Source organism: Megascapheus bottae, chromosome 1 (assembly GCF_031878675.1).
Source record: "Megascapheus bottae isolate mThoBot1 chromosome 1, mThoBot2.hap1, whole genome shotgun sequence".
In the NCBI taxonomy this organism is placed as follows: Eukaryota; Metazoa; Chordata; class Mammalia; order Rodentia; family Geomyidae; genus Megascapheus; species Megascapheus bottae.
Genome location: NC_143509.1, coordinates 52,511,869 through 52,534,315, shown reverse-complemented (window position 1 = coordinate 52,534,315; position 22,447 = coordinate 52,511,869). Strand labels below are relative to the sequence as shown.

The following is a 22,447-nucleotide window of genomic DNA, read 5'->3' as shown; positions in this document are numbered from 1 at the left end:
TAGAGTGCTTGCCTAGCATGCAGAAAGCCTTGTGTTCCATTCCTCAGTACCACGTACACAGAAAAAAGCTGCAAGTGGTACTGTGGCTCAAGTGGTAGAGTGCTAGCCTTGAGAAAGCCCAGGCCTTGAGTTCAATCCCCAGGACTGGCAAAAATAATAAAATTTTTAAAAGACTGACACTCTACCCATTTGTGCTAGCTCCACTACCAGCTTTTGGGTAGTCAACTGGAGATAAGAGACACACATACTTTACTACCCAAAGTGTCTTTAAACCTCCTTCCTCAGATCTCAGACTCCTGCAGAGCTAGGATTACACGCATGAGCCACTGGGACCAGCGTGGCTCCTCTTCCTGTAAGGACTGGAGTCATTAGATACAGGGCCCATTCTGTTTCACAATGGCTAATTACACCAACAGAGAATTTTGCCTCCAAATAAGGTCACGTTCTAAAATGGCAGATGGATATGAGTTTGGGGGGACACTATCCCACCAGTGTTTGTCCTGCCGCTTTAAGCCATGTCCTTTGGGAAGAAGTTTTCAACAAGTATTTACTAGAGGCAGGAATGCAGTTAGGCCTGGCTTTGTCCTCAGATAAGCTGAATCTACCTGGAGCAGACCAAGGCAGGATAAGTCCATGGAGGAATGAGAGCCTGGGTGGTCAGGACACTGGGGGTGCCTGCTACTCGAGTGGGGTTTGGAGGGTAGCAGCAGGCCACCGACAGGCCTCCGCTTCCTTGTACCTTAACTTCCATGTCTCAGATCATTTTCCTTTCATGTGTAATGAAGAGCCAGTTGACAAGGGCCTTTGGATTTGCCACTGAAGCCAGAGAGGGCCCCGACACCCAAGCCCTACTGACATGTGCAGAGAAAGAGCACGACAACCAGGAGTCCAGCAGCGAGGACAAGGTTTTTCCAGTGTTTCCTGAGTAGGGGGGACAGAGGCCGGGGACCACCACTGAGGCGGGGACTTGGGAACCTTGGACGTCCTTCCATGTGTGGTGTGTGTGTGTGTGTGTGTGTGTGTGTGTGTGTGTGTGCGCGCGCGCGCGCGCGCGCGCATGCGTGCACACCCCAGTTTTAGTGCTTGAACTCAGGGTCTGGATCTGTCCCTTAGCTTTTTCTGTGCAGAACTGGTGCTCTTTTAGTTGAGTCAAAGCACCACTTCCTGCTCTTTTCTGGTTAGAGGGAGGAGTCTCATGGTGGTGCAGGCTCTCATCCAGAGCTATCTGGGAGGCTGAAACTGGGAGGATTGTGGTTCTATGCTAGCCCAAGCAGAAAGGCTCATGAGACTCCATCCCAGCAGGGAGAAACTGCTCATGGTGGCAAGTGCCTAGCATTCCAGCTGTCACAGGAAGCCTAAAGGAGGCAGACTGTGCATGCCTTAACATGAAGCATGGCTTTATCTAAAAAATAACCAGTGCAAAAAAGGACTGGGGGCAGTGCCGGGAGTTTGGCCTAGTGGTAGAGTGCTTGCCTAGCATGCACAAAGACCCGGGTTTGATTCCTTGGTACCACATACGTAAGAAAAAAACCAGAAATGGTGCTGAGTCTCAAGTGGTAGAGCTCTAGCCTTGAGAAAGCCCAAGGACAGTGCTCAGGCCCTGAGCTCAAGCCCAGGACTGGCAAAACAAGGACTGGGGGCATGACTCAACAGTCAAGTACCTACCTAGCAAGTGTGAGGCATGAGACCCTGAATTCAAACCCCAGTACCACCAAACTTAAAAAAAAGTCCTAGCTGGTTGCCTTGGGTTGCAGAGTTTGGGGACCATTCACTTCAAAAGGAGACAGCTAAGACGCACCTTATCAGATGCAGAAAATGAGGTATGCCTTAAAAATTTAAAAAAAAAAATTTCAGGCACCGTTGGCTCACACCTGTAATCCTAGCTGCTCAGGAGCCTGAGATCTGAAGATTTTGGTTCAAGGCCAGCCCGGTGAGTCTGTGAGACTCTTATCTCCAATTAACCACCAGGAAACAGGAAGTGGTGCTGTGGCTCAAGTGGTAGAGCGTTAGCCTTGAGCTGAAGACTTCAGGGACAGCACCCAGGCCTAGAGTTCAATTCCCACAACTGACCAAAATAAACAAATAAATAGATAAATAAATAAAAATAAAGGAAAGACAAAAATGGGAGCTTGTTTTTCGAAAACATGTCTTTTCAAATTTCTCCTTTCTGTCTTTCTGCATGCTCTCAGAAGAATGCAGATTGGGTACCACTCACCACACTGTCCCGCTGCAAGTCACTGAGAACAATGACAGTAATCAGTCGTTACATGGAGCTCCCCATCGAACCTGTGCAACAGGTGAGTTCAAGGGACACAGTTAGGTGTCCAGAAGGGTGGGAAACAGTCCTGGAAGGCTTCCTGAAGGAGGTGATACTATAGGGATGCAGAGGTGGAGGAGGGAGACCATGTAAAGAGCTGTGCGGGGCTGTCATGGAGGGTGCATAGGAAAGGAAAATGGTTACCCTTCACCCTCTTAGTGGTTAAGGGTCCTGATTCAACTTGATAAGAGTTACAAGAATAAACGACAGCTTAGTTGCTTACACATGAAAGTTCACAAAGAAAATAGTGGCCAGATGAAGCAAGTTGCTCTGTCTCAGGCGAAACACAAGAGAAAGACTAGTGCTCTACCACTTGAGCCACAGTGCTACTTCTCTGTTTTCTGGTGGTTAATTGGAGATAAGAGTCTGATGTACTTTTGTGCCCGCTGGCTTTGAACCACGATCCTCAGATCTCAGTCTCCTGAGTATCTAGGATTACAGGCGGGAGCCACCAGCACCCAGCCAATTTACCCTTTTTATCCATGGGATCTGCAGTATATTGAAAATATTCTGCCAAGTGTCACTTGCCTGGAGTCGAAATGACCCGTGTGCCTAAGAGGCAGTGTTGCGGCTGCGCATCTCCCAGAGTGCGGGTGGAGAGAGGATGCGGTCACAGTACTCAGACGGGACAAGAGCCTGACAATCCCTACTCTCTGTGGCGGTGGATCCTGGAAGCTTCAGTGCTAGATTCAGGACCGGGTGTGCATTTTAGAACACACACTGAGTATTGTCAGCGGGTGGGAGAGGAGAGTGGAGGCAGGGTCGGTGAGGACAGGGGTCTGTCTGGGCGAGGGTGGAGCCTGCAGCCATGGCTGGAGATGGAGAAGCAGTGTGGAAGTGGACCGGCAGGGCTCATGTGACTCTGGCTCTCTAGTCCAAACTGGCTCCTTAGGAAGAAAAGGTCAGGGAAAGGGGTGACAACAAAGTCACAACTCAGACCACTTCTCCAGCGAGTTTTGTTTTTCTTCTTCCAGTCCTGGGGCTTAAACTCAGGGCCCCGGCACTGTCCCCAAGCTGCTTTTTGCTCAAGGCTAGCACTTTACCATTGAGCCACAGCACCACTTCCAGCTTTTTTCTGTGTATGTGGTACTGAGGAATGGAACCCAGGGCTTCGTGCATGCTAGACAAGCACTCTACCAGTAGGCCCAACCCCAACCCCAGACTGTTCCTGTTCAGATTGACAAACCCACAGTCATTTCTGCTGCGAGTGACGCTTCTGTCCCCACACTTCTGGCATTCCTGCCATCCTTGTGGGCTGTTTGTTCCCGAAAGATTCTGATACTTTGTTTTTTTTCTGGGCTAGGTTGGCTTGCAAGTGGAAGCATCCAGGAGTAACCCCCTTGTCTTGTGTGTCCTTGGGGACCCCCAGTCCCGTGGCTCTAAGTGCTGGTACATGAAGGTCCCCAGTCTGTAGCTGCACCCTACTTCTCCCCCCAGTTCCAGTCTCAGCTCTCTGGCTGCCTGTTTTGTGACCCCACATGGCGTCTCACACTTAACACGTCCAACACACACCTCTGGGTTTTCCTGCCCTGACCCACGCCTCACCCAACTTCCTTGCCACAGTACACAATGCCCATGTGCACGCATCACTTCAGCCCCCAGATTTCCCCTGCCTGTCTCCTCTCCTGCTGCATTCCCATGCCCACCAAGCCACTTGTGGGTCCTGTAAATGCTCCCCTAAAACATGTGTCAGGATCAATCAGGATACATTGTTTTACTGACAAATTGATATGAGCCCCTTTGTGTAATTACTATATTTAAAAAAAAAAACCATATCAAGGGTTCAGGAGCGTGGCCTAATGGTAGAGTGCTTGCCTAGCATGCAGGAAGTCCTGGGTTCGATTCCTTGGTACCACATACACAGAAAAGGCCAGAAGTGGTGCTGTGGCTCAAATAGCAGAGCACTAGCCTTGAACAAAAGTGTCTAAGGACAGGGTCGGGAGTTTGGCCTAGTGGTAGAGTGCTTGCCTAGCATGCATGAAGACCCGGGTTCGATTCCTCAATACCACATATGTAGAAAAAAGACGAAAGTGGTGCTATGACTCAAGTGGTAGAGCACTGGCCTTGAGGAAAGCCCAGGGACAGTGCCCAGGCCTTGAGTTCAAGCTCCAGGACTGGCAAAAAAAATGAATTAAAATAAAGTATCCGAGGACAGTGCCCAGGCCTTCAAGCCCCAGGACTGTGAAAAACAAAACAAAACAAAACAAAAAATATCAAGGCCAGTGGCCATGTGGCCATCCCCTCTGCTACCCTTGTCTCATCCTCCATCTGCATTTTTTAATAAATGTAAATAATATCTTCTCCCTCCTTTACTTAAAAAACTCCTCTAGATTAAAAAAAAAAAAAACTCTAAAGGACAGAGTACAAAACCTGAGTTCAAGTTCCAGTACCAGTACCAATCAATGCAAAAATAGCCTCTGGCCAATCTTACAGAGACTCCAGAACCCTGAGGCCCAGCCTGCGCGCCCTCCCACTGTGTCTCTGTTGTGTGCTGTGCTCAGGTTCCCTGTTCTCTGCCCTGTGTCCCCCTTGTCCTGCTGCACAGGGGTTCCCTCTACTCCTCTGCCTTTGAATCAGATCTTTCAAACTGCAACAGATCTCTCCCTCCCCGCCCTCATTGCTGATGGGCAATTTCTTAAAGCACATTGTACAGTCTAATTTCTGTGTGCTGTCCATCTTCTTTGTGTGTGTATGTGCAGGCACAGGTATGTACACATGCCAGCACTGGGGCTTGAACTCAGGGCCTCATGCTCTTGGGGTTCTCTTGTTGTTGCTGTTGTTGTTTGTTTGTGAGGGGGATCTTTTGTGCTAAAGGTTAGTGTTCTATCATGTGAGCCATAGCTCTACTTCTGATTGGGGAGAGTCTCAGACTTTCCTGCCCTGGCTGGCTTCGAGCCACCGTCCTCAGATGACAGCCTCCTGAGTGCCCAGCACTGTAGGCATGAACCACTGTGCTTTCCGTCGTGGAGTCTTGCACCTTTGTCTCCTGTTTTAATTCTCCTGGGAGGCACAGGCCCTCCCTGGAGGTGCATTTCGAGCCCATTGCTCCACCAGGCAGCTCCTGCCCAGCTGCCCAGAGGACACTCAGAGGAGTTGGGGCTTTCCTCTTTGCTCTTGCTGCTTCCTTGGATGTTGGATGTGGCGATACATAAGGAAAGTTCCCAGAGAGAGCATGCCTGTGCCATGAAGAGCCCACTGGGGCCATGGAACTGTCAGGGGGAGGGGAAGCTCGGGGAAGTACAGAGAAGTCTAGTAGCAGCTTCCTGAAGATTGGCACTGGACAATTTTCCATCTTGGAACTGCTAAATAATTTTCAGAAGCCTTTAGGATGAGATGCTGGAACTTGGTAGAGTGCTTACCTAGCATGCAGGAGGCCATGGGTGGATCCTTAGCACAGCAAGGGAGAAAGATGGAAGGGATGGAAAGGGGGAGGGAGGAAGAGAAGGGGAGGGAAGAGAAGGAAAGGAGAGGAAAGAAGGGGTGAGAGGAGATGGAAGAGAGGGAGAGAGGTGGGGGTGTTGGTTAGTTGGTTATGGTTACGTTTACAGGAGTTGTACCTCACTGTTGGGTGGGCTTCTGCTAAGGAGCGGATTGCAAGAAGGAAGAACATGTTCTACTTCATTCTCCCAAGAGCCCCAAATCTCACCAAGGCTGAGCTTTTACCTATGCTCTTCCTGCTGTGTCCACCAGGGGGCAAGCGTCATCTTGCAGGCAGGGAGCCTGGAGCCTGCTGCCTGCCAGCCTGGCTGGCTGTCACCTTCCTCAGTCCTAGGAACACCACTCTGTGTCAGCCTGCTTCCTGAGGGCACTTACCAGACTCTGATTAAACAGCCCCAACAGTGCTGGCTCTCAGTAACAGCCAATGCTTTCTTGGTGTTTAATATCATGGGCTGGAGTACCCATGTAAATCCTGTATATAGTTGTTGGGGTTTGAGATGTGTGTGTGTGTGTGTGTGTGTGTGTGCTCGCGCGCGTGTGTGCACACTGCTACTGGGACTTGAACCCAGGGTCTGGATGCTGTCCCTTAGCCTTTTTGCTCAAGGCTGGCACTCTTCCACTTGAGGCATAGCTCCACTTCTGGTTAATTGGAGATAAGCGTCTCATGGACTTGCCTGCTGGGCTGCCTAAGCAGGTGTTCTAGACAAAGCCATATTCTAGCCCTAATCATTTAATTTGAGTCACGGAACTAAGTATGATGGTACACACCTATATGCCAGGGATGTTTGTCTCAGGAGCCTGAGGCAGAAAGATTGCTTGAACCCAGGAGTTCAGGGCTGGCCCGGACGAGGTACCAAGAACCTGTCTCAAAAACAACAACACAAGCAAAAGGGGCTGAGAATGTAGTTTAATAGTAGACAGACAGATGTTCCACACCTTATCTCCCCATAGCCCCCACCTTTCATGTGCTGGCGAGTTGGCAAAGCCACAGTGGGAAGTGTGTTTTCCAAATCACAAATGCACGTCCCCTTCTGTCCTTCAGTTCTGTCTTGAAGGGTGGATCCCCCCAAAACTCTGAAATCTTCATGTGTTTGTTGTAACTTAGTGCAGTCGGCACTGACTGTAGTGTGGAAGATGGAAAATGCCTGATAGTTAAATAGATTGTGCGAATCACCCCTCCCTCAAACTTCTGACACAGAACCCGTCTAAGGCAATATTGTTAGGGGAAAACAGGGTAGAGCAGGCCAGGTGCCAGTGGCTCACACCTGTAATCCTGGCTGGTTCAAGAGGCTGAGATCTGAAGATCAAGGCTCAAAGCCAGCCAGGGCAGACAATTCTTGAGACTCTTATTTCCACTGAACCAGAAAAAAAAGCTGGAAGTGGAGGAAAGGGTCAAATGGTAGAGCTCCAGTGATGACCAAAAAAAAAAAAAGCTAGAAGAGCAAGAGGCCCTGAGTTCAAGACCCTGTGTGTCTGTATCACACACACACACACACACACACACACACACACACCATATGTAGACTCTACTACTGTCATTTGTGGAAATAGAAGCAAATACATGTCTGTGCACTTAAGGAAGCGTGTAGAATGGCTGGAAGGGGACATGGGAACCAAGATACTAGCCTCTATGGAGTTCAAGGGACCAGGATGCAAACATGGGAACGCTTTGGCTCTTCAGAAGCACAATAGACCAAATGTCCCTGTTTTCTCTTCCCCACGCTCCCTGCAGGCAAGCGGCAGTGCCACCAGGCTGCCGGGAGATGGACAGATGAGCGCAGAAGATGCATCTCTGCAGGAGCCTCCCTCGTACCCTCCCGTCCAGGTCATCCGGGCCAGAGTGTCCTCCAGCAGCTCCTCCGAGGTCTCCTCCATCAGCTCCGACCTGGAGGTACACGGGTGCATGGCTGGCTTTGTCATTCACCAGCACCTCTGCAGTCCTGCCTCTGCTTGCCTCATGCTTGCTCTCTCATGGTCAGGCTGGTGAGGACGTGTTGGGGTCCAGCTGTCACAGGCCACTTGCTCATTCAAACACTAAAGAAGTAAATGCATGAGAAATAAATGTTAAGACTTCCAGATTCTCCAACCCATTTGACCATGGGAGCAGGTCTTCATCCCAGGGATCCCCAGCTCTGCCCACGATACCAGTGGTGACCTATGGCAGTCACCATGTATTGGCAGGTGGCATCTCAGGCACAGCAGGTTTGACTGTTCTGTGTCTGTCCAGCCCAGCTCCCATTTGATGAGGAAGTTTCTGTTTGTCTGAGGAAAATGGAGAAGGATGGTGTAGTAGCCACCCCCAGGGCTTGAGCTCAGGGCCTGAGCACTGTTCTTGGGCTTTCTCAAGGCTAGAGCTCTACCACTTGAGCCACAGCACCACTTCTGGCCTTTTCTATGTATATGCTACCAAGGAATTGAACCTGGGTCTTCGTGCATGCTAGGCAAACACTCTATCACTAGACCACTAGGCCAAACTTGTCCTGGCTGCTTTGTTCCCATATTATACAGCCAGATCCTCCCTTTATGGCACTTCCTGTACAAGGTCACCCCCCTTCTTTTGGAGTGCCAGAGCACCAGGCTTCACCTGCCCTCCACTGCTGGCCTTTGGTCTGGGGAGGGAAGGGTGTGTCAGTGTTGTCTTCCTTCCTGAATCATTGACAGCTGACTTGGAGTTAAGAACATGCATCCTTGAGTTTGTACTCCTGGGTCATTCCATGTCATGTGTAGAAATGTAGGCCTCACTAGCTGCTCTGGAGGCTGAGATCTGAGGATCAGGGCTTAGAAACCAGCTAGGGCAGAAAAACTTATGAGACTCTTCCATCCAAAAAAATGGAAGTGAAACAGTGGCTCAAGTAGTATTGAGAAAAAAAAGTTCAGAATGGGCCCAGGCTCTGAGTTCAAGCTCTAGGACTGGCAGAAAGAAAAGAAGATGAAAGGAATGAAGGAAAGGAAGGAAAGGAAGGAAGGAAGGAGAAGGGAGGAATAGTCGTGGAAAGAAAGAAGGAAGAAAAGAAAAGAGAAAAAGGAGAGACAGAGTCCAGTTTCAGAGCCAAGCTCCAAGGCTAATGGGGAAAGGAAGGAACTCTGAGGAAAGGACCTCACCACACAGGGCACTGCGTGAGTAGAGGAGGCCTGTGGCTGGGCGAGGCTGGCAGGAAAAGAGGAAGGAACATTTGTTCAGTAGTGTCTGATACATGCCTGTACATATATATGCTCGCTGTCTCTCACTCTCTCTCGCTCTCTCGCTCTATCTATCTCCAGATGAGGTAATGGGAACCTGCCTTGTGGTTTGAGCTCTTTCTCAGTTTTGTAGATCTTGTGCACTGCTTCTTCCCTGACTCCCCATGCTCTCTGGTTTTAGGAATCGTTTGTATAAATTTGTCAATTCTAGGGGTCACCTTCTTAAATTAAGCAAGTGTAAATGAATACTTTGACCCACATTGAAAGAAATAACTTTTAAAAGCTCAAGCTTCCTCAGCCCTCCTCACTCAGGGTGCAGGCTTTCTGCTCACACCTTAAACTACACTCACTCTTTCCACGGCCCTGTAGAGATAACCTAACATGATAGGCTCATACCCACAGGCCAGGAAGCATTGTAAAGCTCAATATTCATCATTTAGTTTATGAGCAGGAGGTCCTGTAGCTTTCTTTTCCCCCTTCAGGTTACAACCATAATAAAGCGGGCTGGGCAAACATGGTGAATCACACCTGCAATTCCAGCTACTGGAGAGGCAAGTATTTACATCAAGGCTGAAAATCAGCTCAGAAAAAAAGTTACCTTCACCTCAAACAATAAACTGGGAATGGTGGTTTACCATTTATTTTATTAATACAAACTAAGAGGAAAGGACAAGCAAAAGAGCTGTAAACAGTCCTGGGGCTTGAACTCAGGGCCTGAGCGCTGTCCTTGGGCTTTCTCGAGGTTAGAGCTCTACCACTTGAGCCATAGCACCGGTTCCAGCTTTTTTTTATGTATGTGGTACCAAGGAATCAAAAGCAGGTCTTCGTGCATGCCAGGCAAACACTCTACCACTAGGCCAAACTCCAGGCCCAGAAGCTGCAAACTTTTTACAACGGGTAAAGAGAGAATTAAAAGGCAGGCCTGCAAAGGAAGTCCTAAAAGCACCTATTGCCCCTGTGTTTTGAGTGGGCCTTGACCACGACTCCACCCATCTTACCACCCAGAAAGGTTATGTAAGGATGAAGATGTTTTCTACAAGCCTCCAAAGTATAAAGGCTGCGGATAGAAACTCTCATATTGAGTTTTGAACTTCCATTCCCTCCATAGGAAACAAGAAGTGTTTCTTTTTTCCATTTCTCTCTACCTTACCCTTTTGTGCAATCCTAGATAAAATTTTAAAAAACAAAGAAAACAGTAACTTGAAAAAAAATAGACTACTTTGTCCACCAGAGGGCACTCTTTTTACATTTGAGGCTGCCTGCGCTGTTGCAGGGTTGTAAAGTGTATTTCAAGGCTTCAGTTCAGCTGGGGCACTTCAGCCCATTTGTTTGTTGTTTGTTTGCTTAGCTTTAAATAAACTTTTGATTTGGGGAATAATTTTCCATGGGTAGAAAGTTTGCATGGATAATTCTTGAGTTCCTGCCTGGTGTTTGCCCAGCTTCCCTGTGCTCACATGTTATATAACCATGCTACATTTATCAAAACATTAGCATTGGCACATTGCTATCAGCTAAATGGCAGGATTTATTTGAACTTCATTCCTTTTTTTAATCCGGGTTCTTTCTCTTTTCTGTGATGCCATTCAGGATACCACATCACACTTGGTAATATTGGTTAAAGAAACAACTGTACACTAGCTATAGATTTCTATTTCCATTTTGATGAATATCTATGATTTTGTAAAGAAAAGTGAAGGGATGCTGGGCGCAGTGGCTCACACATGTAATCCTAGCTACTCAGGCAGCTGAGATCTGAGAATCCTGGTTCAAAGCCAGCCTGGGTAGTAAAGACCTTGAGACTCTTATCTCCAAATAATCACTAGGAAACAGGAAGTAGGGCTGTAACTCCAGGGGTAGGATGGTAGCCTTAAGCTGAAGAGCTCAGGGACAATGCCCAGGCCCAGAGTTCAAGCCCCACAACCCACCAAAAAAAGAAGAAAAGAAAAGTGAAAGGACGACAGGTGCCAGAGGCTCACACCTATAATCCTAGCTAAATCAGGAGGCAGCCAAGTCAGTGAGACTCTTATTGCCAATAAACTACCAAAAAGCTGGAAGTGGCTGTGACTCAAGTGGCAGAGAGCTAGCCTTGAACAAACAAAAAAGTTCTGAGTTCATGTTCTAGGGCTGGTAAGAAAGAGTGAGGGAGAGAAAGAGAGAGGGAGGAAAGGAGAGAGAGAAGGGATGAAGATAGGAAGGAAGGAAGAAAGGAAGGAAGGAAGGAAGGAAGGAAGGAAGGAAGGAAGGAAGGAAGGAAGGAGCTGAACAGTAGTGGCTTTGTTTCTATGTGATAAGAAGCCCACGTCTGGAGAATATACATAGTTTAAACATATCAATAAATAACTTCCACGGCAGGGGGCGGGGGAGGGGGGAGAAGCCCAGGTCCTGTGGACAGCTCATCTTGGAAGCTAGTCTGTTGAACAGAGTGGACATTCACAAACCAACCTGATAGACATCCAAATTCTAGGTCTTGTGTCAGAAATACATGTCTCCAGGCACCGCAGGAAGCAAGCAAGCACGGGAAGAATGAGAGCAGACACTGGAGTCCGCCCTCCAAGAACCTGAGTCAGGCATACTTGAGGTTTGGAGTAGAACCAAGCATGCAGCAAAGGCGAAGGGAAAATAAGTCCTAGCTAGTGGCAAACACCTCATATTTCAAGTGGGAATTTTATGTGTATCTCTTTTTTGGTTTTATGGCCTCCCATGGAATCATCTCAGAGAAGTGGTTAATAACTGGGAAATGTATTATTATTAATATTATTGCCATTAATAACAGTAATTTCTAATAATAGTAACTTTTAAATCTATGTAGTTATGTCTCCCTGGATCCAAAGCCTTTCATAACCATCATGAGAATTCTGTTCTTCATTTAAACTGAATTGCTTCTCCTAATCACAGCTGCCTTACTGCTTGCTGCACTGAGCTTTCCCTTTGTCCCCAGACATATGAAGCTGTATCTCCTGGCTCACAGATCAGACAGGCTTGCACTGGGCACTACTCTGTGATGGTGGCAAAAATCTGTCCAACATTTTTTTTCCCTGTCTCTCTTTTTATCCTACAGCAGAAGTATTGGGAAGCCCTGAACCTGCAGCAGGTATGAACAATGGTGCTATCTCTCTTCCAGGAGGGACTTCCATGCCTTGATTTTAGTTTCCATTTTTGTTAAAACTCCTTTAGTGAAAATGAGAACAGAACAGTGATTGTGACTCACAGCTGTAATCCTAGCTACTCAGGAAGCTGAGATCCAGAAGGCTGTGGTTGGAAGACAACCCAGGCAGGAAAAAAAGTCTGTGAGATTCTATTTCCAAAAATAACCAACAAAAAGCCAGGCTACAAGTGTGGCTCAAGTGGTTAAAGTACTAGCGGTGACTTAAGAGTTCCCTGGGTCCCGTTATAAATCAAATAAATAGGATGCAGCCAGAGTGTAGCTCAGTGATACATCACTTGCCTAGCAATTGTGAGACCTGGGATTCCATTCCCAGGAAGCAAAATGGAGATGCCATGATGAGAATGAGTGGGATTTCAGGAGTCTTACTTCAGCGTCCTTCCTGCTTTAGGGATATTCATGCTAAATCCACTCAAGGGGAGACTAGGGGAAAATGCAGCCCCAGTGAAGAAGCGTGATTTGGAGCAGGGATCTGTGAGCAGGTGGAGTAGCTGAAGGTCACCAGTGTGGCACTGGGCGTGGCTGTTATGATAAAATCCTGTGTGTTGTTTTTCCTGGAGCTAGGGCAGCTGGCTGTGGTCTCCAGGCCACCCCCGCTCCTGGGAATGAGACAGCACGTGCTTTGACAGCCCAGTACCTGTCATTTCCCAGGCCTGTTTCTGACGGGCTCACACTGATGGCGTGCCTGTTTTCCAGCAATGTGTTTGTTACAGAGAATTTGTTGCTATGCCTTTAAAAGAATGTTTTTATTGTTGCCATAAAGGCTATGTACAGAGGGGCTACAGTTACATAAGTCAAGTAATGAATGCATTTCTTTCTGCTCTTTTCTTTGCCTGCTTGCTTGCTTGCTTGCTTTTTTTATTTTTTTGAGATGGGGTATCTTGCTATGTTGCCCAGAGTGGCCTAGAACTATAGACCTGCTGCTTTAATCTCTTGAGTGCTGACATTACAGGCAAACATCATTGTGCCCAGACTTGACAGAAAGGTTTTTTGTTGTTTTGTTTTTGCCAGTCATGGGTCTTGAACTCAGGGCTTGAGCCCTGTCCTTGAAGGCTTGAGCCCTTGTCTTTTTATTCATGGCTAGCACTCTACCACTTCAGCCACAGTACCACTTTCAGCCTTTTCTGTTTAGGTAGTACTGAGGAATTGAACCCAGGGCTTCATACATCCTAGGCAAGCATTCTACCACATAAGGTTTTAAAACAGGTTATTTGGGCTGGGGATGTGGTACAGTCCTTCAGTAGTTGCCTAGCATACATTAGGCCCTGAAATCAAATCCCCAACCCTGAAAATAACATTCTGTAGATTTAGAAGCCAGAGGTGAAGCCATGCGTGGTGCTACATGTCTGTCATCCCAAGACCGTAGACAATTACCAGATTATAATCTTGCTGAGACCACCCTAGGCTCATAGCATAGACCATGTCTCAAAAGAGGGAAAAAAAAATTAGTATGTGGCTAAGTCTGTAATCTCAACTACTCTGGAAGTTGAGCTCATGAGGATAGAGGTTTAAAACGATCCAGGCAAACTGTTTCCAAGCCCCCATCTTAGTTGCAGTGGTTGAGTCTGCAGTCTTAGCACGTGAAAGGCCGTAGATGAGTAGGAGGGTCATGGACTGAGGCCAGTCAGGGGCAAAAAACTCAAAACCCTACATGAAAAATGAGTAAAGCACAAAAGGGACTAGGTGTGTAGCTTAAGTAGTAGAGAACCTATTAGCAAATACATGGCCTTGAGTTCAGGCTCAAACCCCAGTATTACCAGAGAGGTGTGGGGAGAGAGAATGTAGTATTTTCTAGGACTTAATCTACTTTAAGAGTTCACTTAAGGGGCCAGGAGTTTGGCCTAGTGATAGAGTGTTTTCCTAGCATACACAAAGGCCTCGATTCCTCGGTGCTACATACGTAGAAAAGGCCAGAAATGGTGCTGTGGCTCAACTGGTAGAACTCTAGCCTTGAGAAAGCCCAAGAACAATGCTCAGGCCCTAGTTCAAGCCCCAGGACTGGCCAAAAATAAAAAGCTCAAGACAGTACTGGGGAAAATAATCAGAAGAGCACACAGTCCACTTAGAGAAAAGAACAGGCACCTACTGCTTCAGGAAGGTGGATCAGAGGCTGAGGGGCCAGGGACTTTTCACTTGGAATCTTAGCTAAGGTCGGGAAAGACTTTGGTTAAAGGAGTCATCTACGTCTGACACAAGTCTGTGAGAAGTGGGTACCAGGAGCCTGGCCTAACCCCAGTAGGTGCCGAAAGCAGAACTACCTGAACCAAATGGGTTTCATTCCATGGCACAGAATCACTGGAGATGCAAGGATCGTTTATCATTTTATTTTATGTTATTTGTTTGTTTATATATATTTATTTATTTATTTGTGCCAGTATGAGGGCTTGAACTCAGGGCTTGGGTGCTGTCACTGAGCTATTTTTCATTTAAGGCTACCCACTACTACTTGAGCCAAAGATCCACTTCTGGCTTTTTGGTGTTTAATCAGATATTAGAGCTCACAGAGTCGGCCACCGACTCCAATTACAGGCTCACGCCTATAATCTTAGCTACTCAGGAGGCTGAGCTTCAAACTATAAAACTCAGGACTCAGCCTCCTGAGAAGCTAAGATTACAGGCAGAGCCACTGGTGGCCAACTCTGTGTGCTTTATTATCTAAAACTGCTCAGAAAAAGGCAGGAGTGGTTCTGTGGTTCAAGTGTTAGGGCACTGGCCCTGAGTAAAAAGCAGCTCAAGGATAGTGTCTAGACCCTGAGTTAAAGCCCTAGGACTGGTGGTGGGGAGGGAGTAGTCAGACATTGCTGTCCAGGCTGGCTTTGAACTACGATCCTTAGACCTCAGCTTCCTAAGTAGCTAGGATTCAGATGTCAGCCACCAGTACTAGATTTTAAGGATCTTTTTTAATGTGGTAAATTTTGTTATTGTTGTTTGTTGGTTGGTTGGTTGGTCGTGGGACTTGAACTCTGTGCCTAGGCACTGTTCCTGGGCTCTTCAGTTCAAGGCTACCATCCTACCCCTTGAGCCACAGCACCACTTCTGTTTTTGGTTTTTTTTTTTTTTTTGGTGGTTAATTGGAGATAAGAGTCTCATGGTCTTTAGTGCCCGGGCTGGCTTTGAACCTTGATCTTCAGATCTCAGCCTCCTGAGTAGCTAGGATTACAGGCATGAGCCATTGCGCCCAGCTTAATGTGTTAAGTTTTTTAAACACCAAGTAGTAGAATTTGATTCGGTTCTTAACAGTAAATCACTTGAGTTAAGCTCTTCTTTTAAACTGAACTGTTTATAGCCAGCATAACGAACATTCTCAGTGAGCCTTGAAAACCTTACCTAAGGCTCCAAGGCATGGATTGTTGGATTTAGCTTATGTCTGGGCAGCTGGCAGAGTTTGTTGTCTGAGTGCATGTTCATGCCTAGGTCTATGATCTTGCCCAAAGAGATTATCCTGGCCAAGCAGACATATCCTTTATTACCATTACTGCTGCTGCTCCTTCCTCTCCTCCTCCTCCTCCTCCTCCTGCTCCTCCTCCTTCATTTATCTATTGATTTCAGTCTTAGGGCATAAACTCAGGCCATAGACTCCATCCCTAAGCCCCTCTGTGTTCAAGGCTAGCATTCTACCACTTGAGCCACAGCACCTCTTCCAGCTTTTTCTATGTATGTGGTACCAAGGAATTGAACCCAGGACTTCATGCATGCTAGGCAAGCACTCTGCCACTAAGCCACATTCCCAGCTCCCACCCACTGCTTCTTGTATCTGAGTCTCTGGATACTGTCACATGTGATGTGACAGTTTGTTATCTTCAGTCACAGAATCTCAGAAATATAAAAGATCATGATATCTAGCTGCTTATTCAACCCCACAGATAATACAGGTGAAACTGAGGCCCAGTGAAAGAAAACAAGCTAGTGACCTGCTCCCATGGGCAGATGGCCCATAAAAGGCCAGAGCTGTTGGTGTGCAGGTGCCAATGGGAGGTAGAGGTAACACACGGGGAGGAGTGGGAACTCACAGGGCTGCAGGATCAAGACAGGCTTCCTTCTTCCCTCAGCCACAGAGTGGGCATAATCTCACCCAGGACTGAATTAGTCATTAGGAATTTGGAGGATAATGGGCATGTGACTCAGCCTGACCGGATAAGAGTTTGTTAAAGCAGAGAACAGTGGAAAAGCGGGGTGGGAAGGAGTAGAAAAGGGAGTGGGGCTATTCTGTTGATGATGGCTATTTAGTAACTCCTTGACTTAGTTATAATCATCTCAAGTATTGGGAAAACTGGCCTGTGCTGGACATGTGCTAGAGTGCCAGCCCTGTGAGCTGAGCAAGCACTCTTATGTTTAAGCTCTGGTACTGCACACTCCCCCCCTCCCCACCCCACCCCTGCCCCACACACAGAAGAAAACTATAATATCAAGGCCTATTGTGGTGATGCATGCTTAAAATTCCCTCACTCATCATAGCTACGGAGTAAAGCTAAATAAATAAATAAATAAATAAATAAATAAATAAGTTAGGTGCTGATGGCTCATGCCTGTAATCTTAGATACTCAGGAGGCTAAGAGCTGAGGATTGCAGTTCAAAGCCAGACCAGGCAGGAAAATCTGTGAGACTCTTATCTTCAATTAATAATAGAAAAAGCTTTATGTGGCTATGTGGCTCAACTTGTAGAGCGCTAGCCTTGAGCAAAAGGAGCTTTCAAGCTACAGGAATGAGGGAAAAAAAGCGTGTGGGGGGGCGGGGGGCATTGGAGTTAGAGAATCTTGATTCAAAGCCAGCCTGAGCAGGAAAGTCTGTGAGATTCTTCTGGCCACTTTCCCTGAGCTATAGCACCACTTCCAGTTTTCTAGTGGTTAGAGATAAGAGTCTCTCAGCTGGCTTTGAACCCTGATCCTCAGATCTCAGCTTCCTGAGTAGCTAGGATTACGGCGTGAGCCGCTGTGCCTGGGTGTCTGTGAGATTCTTATTTCCAACTAATCACCAGAAGGGCAGAGGTAGAGCTGTGGTTCAAATAGTAGAATGCTAGCCTTCAGAGAAAAAGCTCAGGGACATTAACCAGACCTTGAGCTCAAGCCCCAGTACCAGCACACACATACACACATACATAGAAAAAAGAATAGGAAAGAAAACCTGTCATGGTGAAGTTGTCACTACCCACTTCCTGTCGTGCATGTGCTTGGATCACAGGGTCCAGGGCTGGGACTTGGGGATTGTGGTAGACAGGAAGTGTCTGTTTCATCAAGGTATCCTTTGTGTCTTTTTCCCACAGTGGGACCCTGAAGATGTGAATCCTGAAAGGAACAGAGACAATATGGAGACTCTCAGGTCCCAGGTGCACAGGAGTGTTGTGAGCCAGTGGACTTGACACCTGACGATTTACACCTTCGTCAGTCAGTGCGTCAGCTCAGAGCCTAACGTCAGGTATTTTTCAGGATTGAGCAAGTCAAACTTCCGTGACATCTGTGGCAGGCATTGAAGCTGCTACGATGACAGGCAGAGCTGTCAGTGAGCGCAGGATGGAGCTATGACTCTGGCTCCAAAACCTGAACATGCACAGTTTGTTCTGAAGATCAGAATTTCAAAAATGGTCCCTGCTTTGTAAATATAACCTGTATTATTTCACTGAAGGACATTGAACTGGATGTGGTGGTACATACCTGTAATCCAGGCACTTGGAAGGTTGAGACATAAAGATCATGAATTGGGGGCCAGCCTGGGCTATTAAAAAAGGGGTGAGCAGTGGAGGAGCCTTCAGATCCTGTTTCCTATCCTGTCTTTTGCTCTGTACAACCATCAACAGATGAGGTCACTTAACAAAGAGTTTTCTTGGGTGGATCTTAGCAGAACCCTCCCCCCCAGACCTGGCTAAGCTCAGGAATTCCCATGCATCTGCTGAGCATGGGTGGCACATGCACAGGACCAGCCCACACCTGGCCTCTGCTCCACAGCTACTCCCTGCAATTTTGCAGCAGACTGCCGGTGAGCCAGGTGGCTGGGAGATGACTGGTTTTGCAAGGACAAGCAAAGCTCCAGGTAACAGGACTCCCTGCAGCCTGGCAAAGTGTGTACTGAAGCTGAGTTTGCATGTGAAGGCGTTTGTGTGCTTTGGGAGACAATGGAAAGCCTGCAAAGCATGAGGACACACTGGCAAGTGTCCAGTTCAAGCACAGTATTACGTTGATTCCATGATCATGAGCGCTGGGGCGAAGGGGAATGGGACCAGAAAGGAGCAAGTGCTGGTGTGAATAAATGAATGAGTTGAAGGCTCTCACTGTGGAACACAGTGGAAGTCTGTGTTCCAGCGTGGTCACAGCAGTCTGACACAGGGCAACTGGAAAAACGCCAGGAGACACAGCTCCATTCCTGGCAGAACCACAATGACCTGAGTGACTCAGCAGCTGCCTCCTGGTTTCTACTGAGGGGTGGCACAAGCCCCGGCAGTGGGAAGAGGTACATACAGAGCAGGGAGGCTCTACAGGCTTCTCCACAGATCTTAATCTCAAGTCATGCAGAACTAGCATGGAATTTAAAGCCACATTATTATGCCCAGTATCAATTTAGGGTCCCTGCTTGTCTTGTAAGGGAAATTTTATCAGCTTTGCCTTGTGGTCTTAACCATTAAGGTTGTATGTACTTTGAGGGAAGAGAAGAATTTGAATGGAGGCCTATGGTGTAAGAGCAGACATTCCAGCAAACAAAATGATAGAGAGCCAGATGTAGTGATTACACTTGTGATCTCAGCTATACAGGACATATCATATAAACAGGATAGTAGTCCAGGTCAGCTCTATTGTGTGTGTACAAGATCCTATTTCATCCAGTAAACTGCTGGGCATGGTAACACTTGTCTGTCATCCTAGCTATGGGAGAAGTGTGAATAGGAGGGCCCACTGGGGGAGGGGGAGGAAACAAGATTTTACTAGAAAAATAACTAAAGCAATAAAGGCTGGCATGGCTCAAGTAGTAGAGCATTTGTGTAGCAAACACAAGCCCTGGATTTAAACCCCAGTACTGAAAAGAAAAAAGAAACCACAGAGGGCTGAAGAGGGGAAAGGGTAGACACTAGTCAAGGAAGTAGAAATGCCATATGGCCAGAACAGATGGTGCAGTATGGGTTTAGACCATCAAAGAACCTGGAAAAGAGTCAAGCCATGTCACCTGGCTAGTTAGTGCTTGACCCTCCACCTGTGGAAGCTCCTCGAATAGGAAGGTGACGGACTTGCTCAGGTAGGCCAAGGGTAAGTAGTGAGTTCCTTATCTTTATGGACTTTTCAGGAAGCAGGAAATGACTCGAGGTACAGTGAAAGTGGGCAGCAGATTGAACCTCACGTATTGAGTAGGAAAGCAGAAGGCATGGGGTAGGATACTTGGGATACATTTCCCAAGTTTGCCTTTACCTCATTTTTCCAAGGAAGGTCAGCAGGTGTCTGGGTATGAGCGGTGTGGACATTGCTCAAGAACATCAAGTGATCATGTTGTCTTAGTAGCACAAATATCTCCCTTGATTTTTTTTTTGTGTGTGTGTGTTCCAGTTCTGGGTCTTGAACTCAGGGCCTTGGCACTGTCCTTGAGCTTTCTTGAGGCTAGAACTTTACCACTTGAGCCACAGCACCACTTCTAGCTTTTTCTGTGTATATGGTACTGGGGGAATTAAACTCATGTTTTCTTGCACACTAGGCAAGCAGTCTACCATCAGGCCACACTCCCAGCCCCATTTCCTTCGATCTTATCATCCCACCTCCACTCCTCACAAACCAGTTCCTATGAGCATGGTCCCAACTGTTCTCCAGTCTCTCATCTCTTCACAGTGAACCACCAAACAGGATTTTAGAAGTTAAGTCTGGCTTTATTATTTAAGAATCTGCTTATATGTAAAGATCTAGCATCCCAGAGTCTTGGTGAAGAGATGCCAACCAAAATGTCTTCTCTACCTAGTAAGAGTGGGCCTCTATCCCAGTGTGGAAAGCTACAAGGCATCTAGGAAGGCCAAGAGTGCAATGGAGATGACTGCTGAGTGCAAAGGGTTATCTGCTTATACTGCAGAGAGGCTGGGGAACGAGGGTGCAGTCATCTTCCCCTGTCCATTCACCTGGCAGAAGGTATAACAAGTGCCTTAGCTGTGGCTAGGTGACAGTGTCTCATGCCTGCAATCCTAGTTCCCCAGGAAGCTGAGATCAGAGGATCACAGCCTGAAGCCAGCCCAAGCAGGAAAGTCTGAGACACTCTTATCTCCAATTAACCACCAAAAAGCTAGACATAGAGCTCTGGCCCCAGTGATAGAGAACCAACCTTGAGCAAATAATCTAAGTGATAGTATCCAAGCCTTGAGTTCACACACACACACACACACTAGTTGAGCTGCCTATTATCTACATGGCTCAGAGCATATTACCAAACTTTTATGAATCCCTAAGTTATACTGAGAATAGTGCCCACCCAGAAAGCTTGCAGTAAAGACTTAGTGGATTAATACTTATCAAACTGTGTAAGATGTTGCTAAATGTGTGTGAGAAAGAAAGAGTGTTCTGGGGTTTGAACCTGGGCACTGTCACTGAACTTTTATTCAAGGCTAATAGTGCTCTACCACTTGAACCACAGCCCCACTAACTGCTTTTTGCTAGTTAATTGGATATGAGCCTCATGGACTTTATTGCCTGGGCTGGCTTTGAACCCTGATCCTCAGCTTGAAGCCTGCTGAGTAGCTAGGATTACAGGTATGAGCCACTGGCACCTGGCCTAAAAGTGGATTTTGAAGCGGAGTTAATTTTTCTTCCTCCATACCTCTTAATACAGATGCTGAAAGACAGTAACCAAAGAATGAGAGCCAAGTTGGAAGGTACTAGAGATCTGGATCCCTTTAATACCCACCGTGATCAATGATTATCCAGTCCTTACTGAGCTCTCGGCCAGGGGAAGGAGGACTTTATCCATTTCATTTGTATCGTTTAGGGAGAGTGGTGATAGTACTAAGATTTTCCTAAAGCCTGTTTAAATCCTGAACAAGTTATCCGACTCCAGTACTTCAGTATAATGAAAGGACATAGGAGAACCCTGTGATAATATACTTACATCATGCCTGCTATACTGAACTAAAGACTATGTTTAAGCAGAGGCACAGGACCAGGGAGCCTGAATGGGCTCCAGCGGATGCCACCTCCAGTTCAATGTGCTATTTGTCATTTCCCTTTCTGGTTCACAGTTTGCCCATCTGTAAAACGAGAGGCTAAATTTCTTTCCTTTTATAGGCATGTGACTCAAATGGTAGAGCACTTGCCTAGCAAGTACAAGGCTTTGAATTCAGTCTCCACATCACAAAAGTTCCTATCTTTTCCTTTTGCTCTTTTAGGAGCATGCCAGTCAATACATTTCCCACAAAAGACTGGTACCTGTATAAACACCCAGAAAAGAAATGTTGTAATTCACAGTAAGTCCCAAGGTTCTGGGCACTTCTTTTTCTGGTCTTTTATGTTTCCCAATGGTGCAGGTATTGATCTTTGCTCTTGCATATGATTTTCCCCCTAAAATTAACATTGAGATGCTGCAGGTGGCTTATGCCAGTAATCTAAGCATCATAATTCAAAGCAGCTCAGGCAGGAAAGTCTGTAAGATCTTATCTCCAATGAACCATCCAAAAGCACCAAGTGAAGCTGTGACTCATGTGATGGAGCACTTTAGCCTTGATCAAAGACAGTGTCCAGGTCCTGAGTTCAAGACCTAGTAAGCACACACACACATACTCACAAAGTTGAAATACATTGACACAGGCACTCCAGAACAACCTGAGACACATTGGGGGAGGGGGGTGTTATCTGTGTGTGTTGGGCTTGAACTCAGCCTAGGTGCTATCACTGAGATTCTTCCCCCCCCCCAAGGTGCTCTACCACTTGAACCAACTCCACCTGTGGCTTCTTTAAAAATTGGCGATGCAGTCTCAAAAGCTGGGGTTGGAAGCCTGACTCAGTTGACACAGCGCCAGGCAATAAGTGAAAGCATCCAGTCCCGGTCTCAGACCCAAACAAACAAACAAACAAAAATCTCTAGGGCTGAAGGTCGGGCCGGCTTTGAAATGCCTCTGATCTCAGTCAGCCTCTAGCGAGGATTACAGGCCTAAACCACGGGAGCCTGCTTCTACACTGCAGTGGAGGTGGACCTCTGCGGTATTCCATGTAAGATGTGACTAAAAGTGTGGTGTGTGGTGTCTGCGTGGTGTATGTGATGTGCGTGGGATGTGCGGTGTGTGTAGTGCGTGTGTGCACGCCCCCCTTTTCTCACTCTCCAGGTGCTCAGCGACGGCCGTCCCCGCGGGAGAGTCTCGCGGTCCCCTCGAGGGACGTGGGCAGGGAGGCCACGGCGCCCA

General features: G+C 47.2%; 1 protein-coding gene and 1 long non-coding RNA gene across 2 annotated transcripts in view; one reads left to right on the top strand and one right to left on the bottom strand.

The window, feature by feature from the left end:
• The window catches only part of Tmem44 (transmembrane protein 44), a 27,321-nt gene extending 9,943 nt beyond the window's left edge, over window positions 1–17,378 (top strand). The window contains 4 exon segments of the mRNA XM_090344068.1: window positions 759–905; window positions 2,190–2,301; window positions 7,493–7,646; window positions 17,360–17,378. Coding sequence (XP_090200194.1) covers window positions 759–905; window positions 2,190–2,301; window positions 7,493–7,646; window positions 17,360–17,378 — 432 coding nt within the window.
• On the bottom strand, window positions 7,739–22,447 carry LOC150069150 (uncharacterized). Its single transcript, XR_016537464.1, has 3 exons — window positions 22,363–22,447; window positions 17,221–17,381; window positions 7,739–7,789 (listed from the first exon to the last, which is right to left on the bottom strand). It is a non-coding gene; the product is annotated as an uncharacterized LOC150069150 (long non-coding RNA).